General features: G+C 36.7%; 1 protein-coding gene across 2 annotated transcripts; it reads right to left on the bottom strand.

The window, feature by feature from the left end:
* Positions 1 to 2,645: 2,645 nt before the first annotated feature.
* Positions 2,646 to 14,122, bottom strand: WOL (CHASE domain containing histidine kinase protein). Of its 2 annotated transcripts, none has more exons than XM_086447275.1 (12): positions 13,505 to 14,120; positions 12,355 to 12,867; positions 12,004 to 12,237; positions 11,747 to 11,916; positions 9,845 to 10,063; positions 9,118 to 9,304; positions 8,969 to 9,020; positions 8,495 to 8,724; positions 7,570 to 7,668; positions 6,219 to 6,937; positions 5,049 to 5,552; positions 2,646 to 3,324 (listed from the first exon to the last, which is right to left on the bottom strand). In XM_086447275.1, exons 2-12 carry the CDS (start codon positions 12,691 to 12,693, stop codon positions 3,060 to 3,062), a joined length of 3,018 nt encoding a protein of 1,005 aa, XP_086303401.1. In that variant the 5' UTR covers positions 12,694 to 12,867; positions 13,505 to 14,120; the 3' UTR covers positions 2,646 to 3,059. The 2 variants fall into 2 exon arrangements, 1 of the variants encoding a protein (XP_086303401.1); XR_015179762.1 differs by adding an exon at positions 4,352 to 4,541 and having other exon boundaries at positions 3,185 to 3,324; positions 12,355 to 14,122.
* Positions 14,123 to 14,497: the final 375 nt, after the last annotated feature.

Below are 14,497 nucleotides of genomic sequence, written 5' to 3'. Positions count from 1 at the left end.
AGATCATCCTCACCAAAAATCAGCCCATTCCAAAAATTCTAACCCATGTAGGACAAAACACGTTTGGTAAAACGTAGGGTAAAGCGTAGGGTCTTGAACATTTCCCTATATGTATATATATATACCCATGTAGGACAAAACATATTTGGTAAAACGTAGGGAAAAGTGTAGGGTGTTGAACATTTCCCTATATGTGTGTGTATATATATATATATATATATGTATATATATGGGGGGCGTTCAATGGCAAACTTTTTAGCAAACTTTTTGGCAAAACATTTTTCAAAACATGAGTTAGAAGTTTTGGAATGGGCTGATTTTTGGTGAGGATGATCTCTACGGTGAGGAGATCATCTTCACCAAAAATCAGCCCATTCCAAAACTTCTAACCCCATCAAAAATAGTTTACAAAAAATGGACGGTCCACGATTTTTCAACTGGTAAACATGGGTTAGAAGTTTTGGAATGGGCTGATTTTTGGTGAGGATGATCTCCTCACCGTAGAGATCATCCTTACCAAAAATCAGCCCATTCCAAAACCTCTAACCCATGTTTTGAAAAATGTTTTGCCAAAAAGTTTGCCATTGAACGCTACCCTATATATATATATTCAATGCTAACTTTTTGGCAAAACATTTTTCAAAACATGAGTTAGAAGTTTTGGAATGGGCTGGTTTTTGGTGAGGATAATCTCCTCATATCATTTTTGGAATGGGCTGATTTTTGGTGAGGATGATCTCCTCATATCATCCTCACCAAAAATCAGCCCATTCAAAAACTTCTAACCCATGTTTACAACTTGAAAAATCATGGATCCTCCATTTTTTGTAAACTGTTTTTGATGGGGTTAGAAGTTTTGGAATGGGCTGATTTTTGGTGATGATGATCTCCTCACCGTAGAGATCAACCTCACCAAAAATCAGCCCATTCCAAAACTTCTAACTCACGTTTTGAAAAATATTTTGCCAAAAAGTTTGCCATTGAACGTGACCTATATATATATATATATATAGGTCACGTTCAATGGCAAACTTTTTAACAAACTTTTTAAACGTGACCTATATATAGGTCACGTTCAATGGCAAACTTTTTGGCAAAACATTTTTCAAAACGTGAGTTAAAAGTTTTGGAATGGGCTGATTTTTGGTGAGGATGATCTCTACGGTGAGATCATCTTCATAGAGATCATCCTCACCAAAAATCAGCCCATTCCAAAACTTCTAACCCATGTTTACAAGCTGAAAAATCGTGGACCGTCCATTTTTTGTAAACTGTTTTTTATGGGGTTAGAAGTTTTGGAATCGGCTGATTTTTGGTGATAATGATCTCCTCACCGTAGAGATCATCCTCACCAAAAATCTGCCCATTCCAAAACCTCTAACTCATGTTTTGAAAAATGTTTTGCCAAAAAGCTAGCCATTGAACACCCCCCTATATATATATACCCATGAGGACAAAACACGTTTGTAAAACGTAGGGTAAAGTGTAGGGTGTTGAACATTTCCCTCTATGTATATATATATGTATGGAAAGATTAGCATTTTCCCACATTTTTTTCCAATAGTACCCTATTCAATTTGTCTTTTAATGAATATTATGATATATTGATCTTTTACATAATAAATATTTATTTGTATTGATTGCCAAAGTATTTATTACATGTAAGAGATTTAAATCTAAAGAATAAATTATCCAAATATTAATATGTAAAAGACAAACATTTATTATATCATAAAATCAATATACCATTATCTTTTTCATTAAAAGACAAAATAAGTAAGGGTATTATTGAAAAAAAAAAAATACAAATTGGAGAATGCTAATATATATATATTGCAGGTTGGGTAATTGAAAATTGTTGAGAATATCGAATTCCCATTTTGAGATTACAACCTTGTTTGTGATGATGATACATCCAATAGAAATGCATCCCTGGATGGGCTCCCAATAGAATTATGGTTGCCTACTTAATTGTTTGGTGATGGTGCTTAAGAAGTGCTTTCGAGAAACCATCTCTTTGGAATTTTTCTTTTTTTTTTTTTTGGGAAAGTAATCTCTCTTTGGATATTAAAAGTGTCGGGCCATTTTGAGATAAAGTGTTGATGATGATATATTAAAATTTTGTGATATTTGTTCATTGATTAATATTTAGATATTCTATATGGGATATTTTAGTCATTATCTAAATAAAATAAGGGCATTTTCATCTAAACAAATAACTTAAAATTCAGTCAAATTTCTACAACAAAAAACACAGAAAGAGGAATGCAACACTTTTTTTTTTCCTTTGGGGTTGCAATCATACCAATGAAATGCAAGGGAGACAACTATAGTAATGGGGTGTAAGTAATCATTCGCTATCCCTATGGGTATCATCCCTAGGTCCAGACTCTGGGATTTATCCCACTCAAATCTCAAAGATCATCCAATGGTCTGGGACCTGTCAACAATATTACTAGAGATCATCATCCTCAAAGAACCACTGATGTAATAAGTTTGTTTCCCTAGTGTAACCAAACTGCAAATTTCAGGAAATGAGATCGAGAAGAAATAAATCAAGTATAAACTCACACGAATTATAATCCAAGAATCAGAGACTCAGAAGATTAACAAAATTTACAAATGAGAGGAAATGGCTCAACAGGTTCTCGAAAAGAATGCAAAAGAGCAACATCATGTATTATGTAAGAATTTCAAATATACAACTTTTTTCCTCAAGAAGGCAACACCAACCATGTTACCTCCATTCCCTTCTAGTAGACATCTATACACACATAGGTGGGGATGTTGTCACTTGTTACTAATAGTAGTAGTAGTAGTATACATGAACTCTGGGAAGCAATCAAGTTAAAATGGAAGTCAGAAAGAACTACCCAAACCTGAATAAAATGCTAGCCCAATAAACCTCCAAGGCCACTTGCCGAATCCGAGAAACCAACTCTCCATATGATTTGAAGCAACTCAACAAAAAAAAAAAAATCCATCGAAATAGGAAAGATTGCCAGCAAGATTTACGGAAATGTCTTGGTTGGTTAATAGTGTTGACCGATAAATTGGACTCATGAAGTTAATCGTGGAAGGGTCTTGTTGGATTTGGATTCAAAGAACTTAGAAACAGCCTGATAGAGATTCTCATCTTCAAATGGCTTCGAGACATAACCATCCATCCCACATTTCAGGCATTCTTGGTATGTTGCCTGGAACACATCAGCGGTCATGGCTAATATCGGCATGTGCCAGTCGGATTTGCCGGAAGATCCCCCATTCTTAATTTGCTCATTTTCCTTGATCTCCATCTGCCTGATCAGCCGGGTCACCTCAAAGCTGCAGTTTTTAGAAAATAAAAATACTTAGCATATTGAAACCATCCTCTTATTCCGTGAAATACATTCAGAATATTATGTGCTCTTATATGTTATCATACAAGCACAATAGAAGTACGGAAAAAAAATATAAGTTTAGTTTGGCATGGCGTGTGTGTGTGTGCATGTTCAGGGGTACATGCACATGCATGTGTGTGTGCGTAGAGTGGAGGAACGGGATTCGTATAGCAACCCCAAATCTTTGAGATACGACAAAACTGGATAAATGTACACAGTTTTAAAAACAAATCTTAATTTATTCAAATATTTAGTTTTTGAGACATTATTTATGTAGTTTTTACAACTGCTGGTGTAGTATTGCTTTTCCACTACATTGCCAGTCCATTGACCAGACAAAGGAGTGTAATATCAGGTATGCAGCCAGTGTAAGAAACTTTACAATCTCCTAACAAGAATCCTAATGAGCGGGATTTGTTCAGCTGACCCCAATTTTTTATATCTTTTTGTGAGAGTTGAGGGAATATTAGCTTAGCTAACTACAGTTTTAATATTATATACCTAAATAACATTAACTAAAATATTTTACTTTATTCCTAAGCGCTCCGCACACTCACAGGCCACAACAGTGTCATTAGACCATGAATAAAGTGTAACACGGTAACTCCTAAGGGCTCTGCACACTCACAGGCCACAACAGTGTCATTAGGCCATGAACAAAGTGTAACACGGCAATTCCTAAGGGCTCCGCACACTCACAGGCCACAACAGTGTCATTAGGCCATGAACAAAGTGTCATATGATGCATATTGGGCACCTAATGAGGTCAGTGTGCCATTTCGGGTTCATCTTTAGTGTTCCAGAACACATTGCCCATATTGTGTGCTATTATGCCACATGATAGGGAACTACCTGGCTTACGAGCATCAAGCAACACAAAAGCCAGGGGAACATTGGGCATGAGGTCTGGAGTAGCCAAATCTGTTTAGATTATATGATGGAAAAGCCAACTAAGCGGTATAAAAATATACCATGAGGTCCGGAATAGCCAAATCCTCCCATTGGAACCACCATCCAAGGGAAGGCATGGGCATACCAAGTAAACTTAGTCCAACTCAGAGTCCATATGGGTGTTGTGGTGTTGTTTCCCCGGTCTAGCACCGTCTTGAGGCATGTCCAAGTGCTCATGGGAATCCATGACGATCCACACACAGATGACAACTGATCAACAACCAGACCTACATTGTTAGGCCACTGAAACTCCATCCATCATTCCACAGGTTTTGACAAAACAAAAGTTAACCAACATGAACTTTAATTGGGTAAAGGCCTAATAGGTAAAGCTGCCAGTTTCTACGAATGGGTACCATGCATCATTTTGGTAAATTATTGTTTGATAACCATGCAGGAGAAGTTCTGTGACGTGTGTTGGTGACTTACCAAAAAAAATTTTAATTTTTGGTAAAAACAGTTTCCAACTACTGGATGCTATCAAAATGACCAAAGCGTTCTTATACGTAAAATGATGCACCATTTGATATTTTTGGGTCTCCTAAGGAAAATATTAGGTTTTGAACTGCTTTTTGTAGGCTCCATTAATAGAAAAACAATTAAAAAATAATTTTACATATAAAAACACTTAACATCCAAAAATAGAAATAAAATAATGGTCACAAACAATAAGATTTGCATTTCAAGAATCAATGAAGAGATATTTTTGATACATACCCATCCATCTCTGGCATCTGAATATCCATGAAACATGCATCAAAATTGTGTGGCAACTGAAGCAGAGCAAGTGCAGCTCTTCCGCTCTCAGCACACTCCACTTTAGCTCCAAACTTCTTGAGTGCACCAGCTGCGACTATACGGTTTACCTTATTGTCATCAACAACCAATATATTTTTCCCATATAGAAGGTTGTGAAGGAAAGCAGATCCGTTTGGTGATTCCTTTCCTTGTCGCCTTTTGCTCCCAATGCCCAGCACTGGTTGAAGGCACGCTGCAACCATACTTGCTCTCAATGGTTTCATGATCGTATCGACAAAACCTGCCGCCTTTGCTTTAACAGATTCTGCATTTGTAATAGATGTCGCAAGAAGGATCATCTTAGTCATCTCATTCGTGCAACCATTCTGTTTCAAATCCAGAAATCGTTCGGGCAAGCCACTGTCCTCATTGGAAATCCAGGAATCCTTCTCAACCAGAATCATATCTGGTTGCTTTCCATTTCTGCCATAGAAACAATGTAGCTTGGTTAAGAAACTAGTTTCAATCTATTTTGAAAAATAAGATTATCTCTGACACAGAATGCACATGAAACCATAGTGACAAAAATCTACGATTTTTAGAAAAAATCATGAAGTTTTGAAATGATCTTTGATTTCTCAAAAAATCCTGATTAATCGTGATTTAATTGACATTTTTTTTTAAAACATTGACTATTTTTATTTTTACCATTTTAAGTGATATTTAGCATTTAATATATGAAATATATTACACTTAAAAAATTATTTTTATTTTTTAATTTATCCGATGATTTCCCAATTTTTTTCTGAAGCTCTATCTTGCTGAATTATTCCTGAACTCTTGACTCTGTCACTATGCATGGAACAAGAAACATAGGACAGAAAAGTCCCATTGGACCATCTTCGCAAAAAACTGTGCGGGTTAGTATTGTAGGTAAATTTAGTACTAACAAACAATATAAATTTTTCCATTCATCTATAAAATGTAAAATTGGTTTAGTTCTGCCTTAAACCATACTGGAGACGAAAACAAAAGCCAGGTCTCAAGAATGTGAAGTTAATAGTAGATCTTCAAGTTGGGAAATACTAAATCTCACCAAATAAAAATGACTTCTAGACAAATGTTAATTAGAAGGTAAAAAAAGCTTACCCCGATCTCAAATAACCATTTTGTCCATATACCGCACCGAGAGCCACCTTGATACTACTTGCCAATTCTACCATGATACCAAGTCTCTGTAGATGGTACTTAGTTACAACACCTCTAACAGGTTTTCCATCAACTACAATGGCCTTCATACCTTTGAAACCAGTGGGTAGAGCCTCTGAAAGTGGTCTTTTCAGATCATTAAGTGAAACTTTTTCACATCTTCTCAAGACAGCCGTGAATGTAAAAGTGCTTCCAATTTGAGGTCGGCTTATGAAGTTTATCTGTCCACCCATCAGTTCAACCAAACATTTACTGATGCTCAAGCCAATACCAGTCCCACCATAATTCCTCGAAGTCGAACTATCAGCCTGCATAAAGGGTGTGAAAACCCGTTCTTGAGCACGTAAAGGGATCCCAATCCCTGTATCCTCCACACTAACCATCAGAATCACATTATCAGAAGTTTCGTCATTGCTCACCCAATTATGGGAAGCATCAGAGAGAAATTCCTCATTTGAAATTAGAATCTTAAAATTTTCCCAAGAATTCCGATCATCAGCTGCTTCGTAGCCACTAAAGGTATTGAATTGACTGTGACGTGAAATTTCTTCCACACCTTCGGGTCCTCTTTTTAAGCATCCTTCAGCTTTTGAATCCATAACAGTCTTCATATGTTCAGCTAGGTGGACTTGAACAAATATATGTCCTCCCTCAGTAAACTATCAAAAGCCAAGATTAACAAATCAAAAAAATTGATTTAAAAGAAACAGCCAATTAATGTATTATTATAGGTAAGCTTATATAGGGTATACTAATGACTTAATATTTTCTCAGTTCAAACCACAATTCTGAAATAAAGCCATTTTGGAACTAAAGCCCTTGCTTTCACCCCACGAGTTCAGAATTTCAACAATTAATCTGAAAATAAAATAAACCATTTAGTTTGTTAGTTAGTCTATATTTATTCCTGTTCTTACTCTCTTTTCGTCATCCCTCTTAAGGGATCCAGATGGATATCATGTTGCAAAATTCAACCATACAATAAGTAGCCTACACCGTAGAGAACCTCTTCACAAAATCTCAGTTCATTGTTCATTTTGAAATTACCAACTTAATGAAAAGTCAGCTGGAAATTGAAAAATATGGAGTCTTCAATTAAGCTGCTATTTCTGGTCACCATTTTATATGACTAATTATGATAGGATGAACTAAATTTTTGGCACCGATAGTCACCACATGGTAGGGTCAATGCACTGTACTAGTTATCATCCAAAATTGTATCATCGTGAGCCCATACCCATATAGATAAGGATTGCTGGTAGTGTCACGTAGCCTCGACTAAAAAACTTACTTTAACAGAGTTGCCCACAAGATTTGTAATAACTTGCCGGAACCTCCCTGGATCACCAACTAGAATTTGAGGGACTTTATCAGAGACAAACACGCCTAGCTACACCTCCCAATTTTGAGTCACCAGCCATGGACATAAAACAGAAATACAAGTCAGTTCCAACATGTTAAAGAAACAGGATGATGCATAACCAAAAACAAGTTCTCTAAAACAGATACAAACACCCAAAAAAAAAAAAAAAAAAAAAGCACAAGGAGAAAAGACAAACAAAAGCCAAGCCAAAGCCCCCTAGAAAAACAGTCACCCTCTGCTCACAAGAGCCCATCTATAAACAGAAAGTCTTGAAAGAAGGACCCCCTAAAGTCTTGAAACTGCTTACACCAATAAACAACAAACCCACAATGCTAAAAATGAAGTTTCAATGCCCAAACATGAGTACCCCCATCCAATATATGCCTATATTTTGCTAAGCAAGCAAGGGATTAGTGGTTAATAGAGGTGAAGATGGGTCCAACGAAATTTGAACCTAGGTCATGGGTTCAACTCTTCTCAAGCCATTGCCATTTAGCTAATAACCCCATCCAATATCTTGATGCCATGCTTTACCATTTAGGTTCTTTAATCTAAATATCATTTTTGTATGTTACATCAAGACAGACCTAACAAAACTCCACATATTGCAAAGCTTTTCATGGACATATTTGTTATAATATATTATTTCCACATTTTTGTTGATAAGAAAAGCAAGAATATATTTGAAGTAAAGAATATGCCTAATAATACAGTAGAAAATTATGAAGTTGTGAATTACAAGCACCCAGGCAGCATCTTCATAATTTTCAAATAAAAGAAGTCAACTTTCTAGTCTGGCTAACTAAAGAATCCATACAATGATTTGCTCGTATTACTACAGAGTGCAACTTACCTCAATACCCTTGTCCCTAGACTTCCCAGAAAATAAATAGAGAATATCATCTAGGATGGATCGTATATCAAAGGGGACTGCATCTAGCTCTAACTTGCCAGCTTCGATTTTTGCACAATCAAGCACCTCATTTATTAAAGTTATCAGTGCTCTCCCACAACCTTGAGCAGTCTGAGCATAACCCCTCTGGGTTGATTCTAGATCTGTATCTAGAAGCATCGATAGCATTCCTGTAATTAAAATCACAGAAAATAATCACCTTTTTGCCGTTCAAAAGCCTACCATTTCCCACCTATCGAATGTATGTTAAGAAACCAGATAATAAAAAAGAAGAGAGCTTATATTGTCACACCAACTTTTTCTAACGCCAGCGCAAGATGTGTGTTAATTCTTTGGCGATTTACAGATGAATTGGGTTGCGTTAGTAAAAGTTGATGTGGCAATAGAATCTCTCGAAAAGGATCTTGAGCATACCTAGGACACCATTCATGGGGGTCCTTATCTCATGAGAAACAGTAGCTAGAAACTGCCATTCATAAAACAAAGAAGAAACAGATCATTATCTGTGGTCAATGGACCTAGAAATCCAACTATGCTTTCTGAAAGGGTGTCAAGAGGGGGACCTGAGATTTGGCAACATCAGCAGCTTCTGCTCGAACTTTCAGTTCCTCCATGTCACGGAAATCGTCCTCAATTTTGACAATATGAATCCCTGCACCATAGAAGATATACCCTACTAATAGAAAAATCACAAAAAATCCAACCGAGGAATTGATTGCCATCCATGGTGTGGGAGGGTTTTGAAGATATCTGCACAAAAATAAATAGTAATCAATACACAACATAACCCTCAACACTTCGAGGTATGACTTTGCAATAAGGAATTAAAGATTGACACCCACTGGTAGCTCAGCCTGCTGGTTTGTGTATCCTCCCAAGTGGAAGGTCAAGGGTTCTACCAATATAACGCCCCCACCCTTGACCAGGTAACAATATTGTCCTTTTTTAGGTTTCCCCTCACAGCTTTAAAATGCTTTGTTACAAGGTAAGGGAGTTAGACTACCTATAGCCCAGAATCTCAAACGTTCCTTAGTCGATGTGGACTAACTTCATCCCCCTCCCTGCTATTCCACCCCGCAACCACGAGTCAAGCTACACGTGCCTGATCGACCACAGGTTTAGCTAGTAGCACACTGGCAAGGGTGTGACAATCTGACTACGGGTAGGTTTCCTCAGTGGTTGAAATAACCTTATTCCCAAGGGGTAATCCATATCGTGATGAACGAGCAGTCAGTCCTTTGGAACGGATATTTTATTATAAGAAAAAGGATCAAAATTGGATGTGCTTACCTACATCTCATTTCATGCTTTCTGAATGGATCTCCAAAATCAAGCATGCTGACATGCAAGAGGGACATGTCACCATCTGGATATTGCGGTCCATACATTATCAAAGGATTAGAAGAGTTTGTGACATCATAAACATTCACTACAATTGCCTGCTTCCCAGCAAGTTGCCCCAGCAAATTCTCCACAAGTGACTCAACGTCAAAGGCTCCACCAAGGTATCTGCTTATCATCAATATATCAGTCTCTTTAGATTAATTAAATGAGCAAGACTTTTTAAGGAAAAAAATGCACTTTGAACCTTCTACGGTGTGTTTACTTATGATAATAACAAAAAAAAAAACCCCTTTTATGGAATGTTCATTTGTATCAGTAGTTTTACTCTTTACTAGCATTAATAATATATAATATGAAAACCTTAGAAATCATGTAGCCAAGATAAATGTGCAAAGTTCAAAGTTCTTTTCATCTAAGAATGTCCTAGCCAATATGCCTTGGTTTCAGAAATTTCATGACTGGAGTAACCAGAGAAATTACAAGACAATTCAAACATGCTGTGGACAAAGATACCAAGCAAGGAACCGGTATCAGCATTTAAAAGTAACTGCAAATCATGATTTCCAAGAGCCTTAGGATCAAGGACAATTAACATCACCACATTAGCTAATCATTGTCTGTTACACAATAAACTGTGATTTATGAAATCAAAATATGTTTGATATTAAATACGACAAGTCGTGAGAGCTAATAATATAGCTAATCAAACAGAAAATTCTTATATGACTGCATTACTAAGATAATCATCAATTCTCTTTAACAACAATGATCTGTCACCAAAGTAATGGCCTATTCAACTGGGAAAAAATTCAATGCAGGCATGGACGCTCCTTGTAATGGGGGAAAAAACTGTGACCATGAATAAAATCCGATTTGCACCATCAGGGAAAGTTACCTGAGTTTTTCCCAAAATTTATATAAATGTGTAACTTGTAAGGAAAAATATGTTTGAAATCCGAAAACAGACCCAAAGACAACAAGAACTACAAGCTGAAAGGAAGAAAGTGGCGAAAGCTAAGCTCAGAAGTGCATTAAGTGAAAGAAGACATGGTCTTAACAAACAAATTTTCATCAATCCCATTATACATAACCAACTCCAAACCCATAATCGACTTTAACCACCCATTCAATTCTTCAATGGAAATCTTTTTGAGCCTCATGCAACAAGGGGAACCTTTCTAGGAGACCTGAATTATTGTATAATGTTGCAACCTGAAAGATCTTCATAAGTGATCTTAGTAATCTAAACCACTAAACCTTTCAAGGAGACCAAACTTCCAACAGAATTTTAAGATAGTGCTCCACACAATTAAGAGTGAAGCTCTACCAATATAGTTAAAGTCATTGACCAGTATGGTATGCAGATTTCTAAAACGAAGCACCATACATAGCTATCTATGTGGTGTGTAACTTTCAGTGGGCAAGGGCTGTAAATGGCCAGTATCGGAATATGAGATATTACAATGATGATTGGTTTCCTGATCCCAAAAATCCATCTCATGCAACATTAACAGAATGTGATAAAATCACAAACTTAATTTCCCTACATACTAGGTTTGCCTTCTGGAGCCAAGCCTACTTATTTTTTTGTTAATCAAATTGATTTCATTAACAAAATTCTAATCTAAATTGCATAATTTTTTTTTTAGGGGTAAATTGGACTTGAATCCACAACCTTAGAGTTGCTTTGCAATGTCTCAACCAACTGAGATATCTGTCTAAGCCCATTGTAACCTAAATTGCATATGGGTATCTCATTTGGGGGTTCAAACATTAAATCGGTCCCAGAATGTTTAGAAGCAACTGACTGGACAACAAGTAAACATTCAACGAGACTCTGAATCTCACCCTGCAGTAGCTTCAACACGCTCATCCACAGTTGCATCGGCGGGGAGAATGGAACTGTAAACAGGAAAGGTCAAAACGACACCGAGATGGTGAGACCCCAGAAGCCTAAAGGGGTTTGTAAGAACAGCTTTTCCAGTAGCCCTAGCCCTCAGAATATTCTCTTGGTCCTCCTGTGGCAAAGAGGCACCAAACAGCTTTAAGAAACCAAATTTTGCATTCAAGAGACAAACTGAAAATTCAATATAACAAAAATTTACCTCGCCCGACATCATATCGAGGGATTCAATGTAGGAAACAGTCTCTTGAGAGAAAATAACTGGAGCATATTCGTCTCGAACAGGGGAAGGATCTCTCCGCATTGTCTTAATTGTCCATCCTTGTTGCTTCTCAAAACTTTCCCTTTTCGAGTGAATGACTCTTTGTGCATATGCTACTCCATTCAGTAATGGCCGTTCAAAAGCAGTACTCGCTGTGTACTCAGCAAAAGTTTTCTGAATTTCACACCAACCCAACAGCACAACTCTAATAAGCAACCACTCTGTAACATAAAGAATTTAACAATGAACCCAAAATTGGAAAAAAAATAATAAATAAGATTGAAATTAGACCTGATCAATGGCGGATGGATTCTTGTAGTAATGAAAAGTGGAGACAAGGATCGCAAGTGCGTGAACGTGATTAACACTAACACTGAATTGGTCTTGAAGCATTCTTGCACGCTGATCACACATACCAATTAAAAATTCTTTTCTTCTCACCATGTTATCATCCTCCATCTTGTTATAGATACAAACCGCTACACTAGCAATTAAAGTGATCCAAAAGAGTAACATAGCCAGAAGACGACCTCGTGTTAATAGAATGAATTTGTTCACCCGTTGTTTCACTGCTAATCGCTCATTCAATCTTACCGCCACCGCGTGGTGGCCCTTCATCTTCAAACTCATCACCACCACAAAATCTCCTCTCCTCCTTCTCTTTCTTCTTTCTCTTAATCACCTCCAACCCACTTCATATCCCAGCTAAAAAATAAACTCCCCCAAAAAATAAAATGGAAAAAAGGTATGTGTAGACGGAAAAGCCCTTTTTTCAAGGGAAAAAGGGGTTGAGAGGATTGTTATCTGCAAGATTTAATCTATATTATTATCATCATTCTTGCATCGCTTAGTGTGCTTCAAGAAGCATGGAAGAAAATTAAATTAGAAAAAAAGAAAAGCAAAACATTTTTTAGTCAGAGATATATATATATATAAATAGAGAGAGAGAGAGAGAGAGAGAGAGAGGAGGAGGAATGGAGGATAACCCAATAACCTCTCTCTCTCTATTTCCCAACTATGAGAAGGGGTGGGGGGAGAACCCAGAACTCAAAAACAAAAACCCACACTTAGAGAACAAGAACAAAGACGCATGGCAAAGTGGGTTGTCTCAAAAGAAGGGAAATTTTCAAAAACCGAAAAAAAAAAATTAGCAAAAGTTAGGGCCTGAGTGTTATCTTTTTTTTTTCTCTAAAACCAAGTTTTCTTTCTCTCAAATCATGTCCTCTGGAACTGGAAGGCGTGGGGTTTAGTTGAGACGTCCAGACAAAGAAGAGCACGTTCTCTGTTTTCTTCTTTATTTTAAAACAACAAAATAAGAGATTTTGACTCAGATAGAAAGAGATTTTGTTTAAGCCTCCAATACCCACCAAACCAACAAACTAACAAACAACACTCATAGAGAGCTAGAGAGAGAGTTGTGGGGATGCGAAATCTCTCTAACCTGTTTTTGTTGTGATTGTTGTTGTTAGAGTTGTTCTTCGTCGTCTGAATCACGCAAAATCTTGATCAAAAACCCACTTATTCTAAATGGGAGATATTCGCTTTATCTCCACTTTTCAAAGCAACTGAATCGAATTTCTGGATATCTTTAGATACGCCTCTGTCCCCACCACCACCCAATCTCTCTCTCTCTCACTCTCTTAAACTATTTCTTGATTTTGATTTTTCTTCTCCTCCTCCCTTGCCTTCCACGCTTTTCTTTAAAATATTCTCTCTCTTAAACCCTAATTTCCCTTTTTGAAAAATCTATATCTGAAGAACCGAAATTCAAGAAAAGTCAATAGAGAAGTAATTATCGAATGGAAAAAAACCTCAAACTTGGAGTGATTATAAGAAAGACTTTTTGATCTTGTTGGTTTCTTCTGTTTGTGGGGTTTTCTGTTTTTTTACTCAGAAACACAGTCGACATCATCGCTTTCCATGACTTTTTTTCTTGGTTAAAGATCAAATGTTACTTTTTAGTGGAAGATCAGATTCTCGATTTCTTTGATCGAATCGTTCGATCGAACTGTTTCTTTATTTTGTGGATCGAATCGATCGTTTTAGTGGGAATTCGAATTACGAGCGAAGCACGAAATAAAAGCTTAATAAAATAATATAAACAAAAAAGAATTAAATATTACTGTAGCAAATCTCTTCGATAATGACCTTCCCGACAAGGCACCGGATTTTTTGACTCAATTACTGAAAATACCCCTCATTTATAGATATAATAACGAAAATACCCTATTCCTTTTCATTCGTGTTTGTTGGGGAAATTTCGCAGACTCTTTCCCACCAATAAGATTTCTTTTTCGAAAACTAAGAGAATTGCTATTGGCACTCCCAACTTTTATTTGTTACACTCCAATTAAAAAAAAGGGTAAATTACTATTTCTTGTGAAGAATATGACAAAATACCAAATCCGTACACTGTCCATTTTAAATCACTCTT

This window comes from Akebia trifoliata, chromosome 7 (genome assembly GCF_017979445.1).
Source record: "Akebia trifoliata isolate Shusen 1 chromosome 7, ASM1797944v1, whole genome shotgun sequence".
NCBI lineage: Eukaryota > Viridiplantae > Streptophyta > Magnoliopsida > Ranunculales > Lardizabalaceae > Akebia > Akebia trifoliata.
The sequence above is the reverse complement of the archived record's forward strand: the minus strand, read 5'-3'. Positions and strand labels throughout refer to the sequence as shown.

What these genes read in the sequence shown, in the direction of transcription:
- WOL (XM_086447275.1), bottom strand. Translation starts at nt 12,693, where the DNA reads ATGAGTTTGAAGATGAAGGGCCACCACGCGGTGGCGGTAAGATTGAAT. An exon ending in ATCCATCCGCCATTGATCAG is followed by an intron (nt 12,238 to 12,354) that starts GTCTAATTTCAA and finishes TGTGAAATTCAG; the next exon opens with AAAACTTTTGCTGAGTACAC. An exon ending in CGTGTTGAAGCTACTGCAGG is followed by an intron (nt 10,064 to 11,746) that starts GTGAGATTCAGA and finishes GATGATAAGCAG; the next exon opens with ATACCTTGGTGGAGCCTTTG.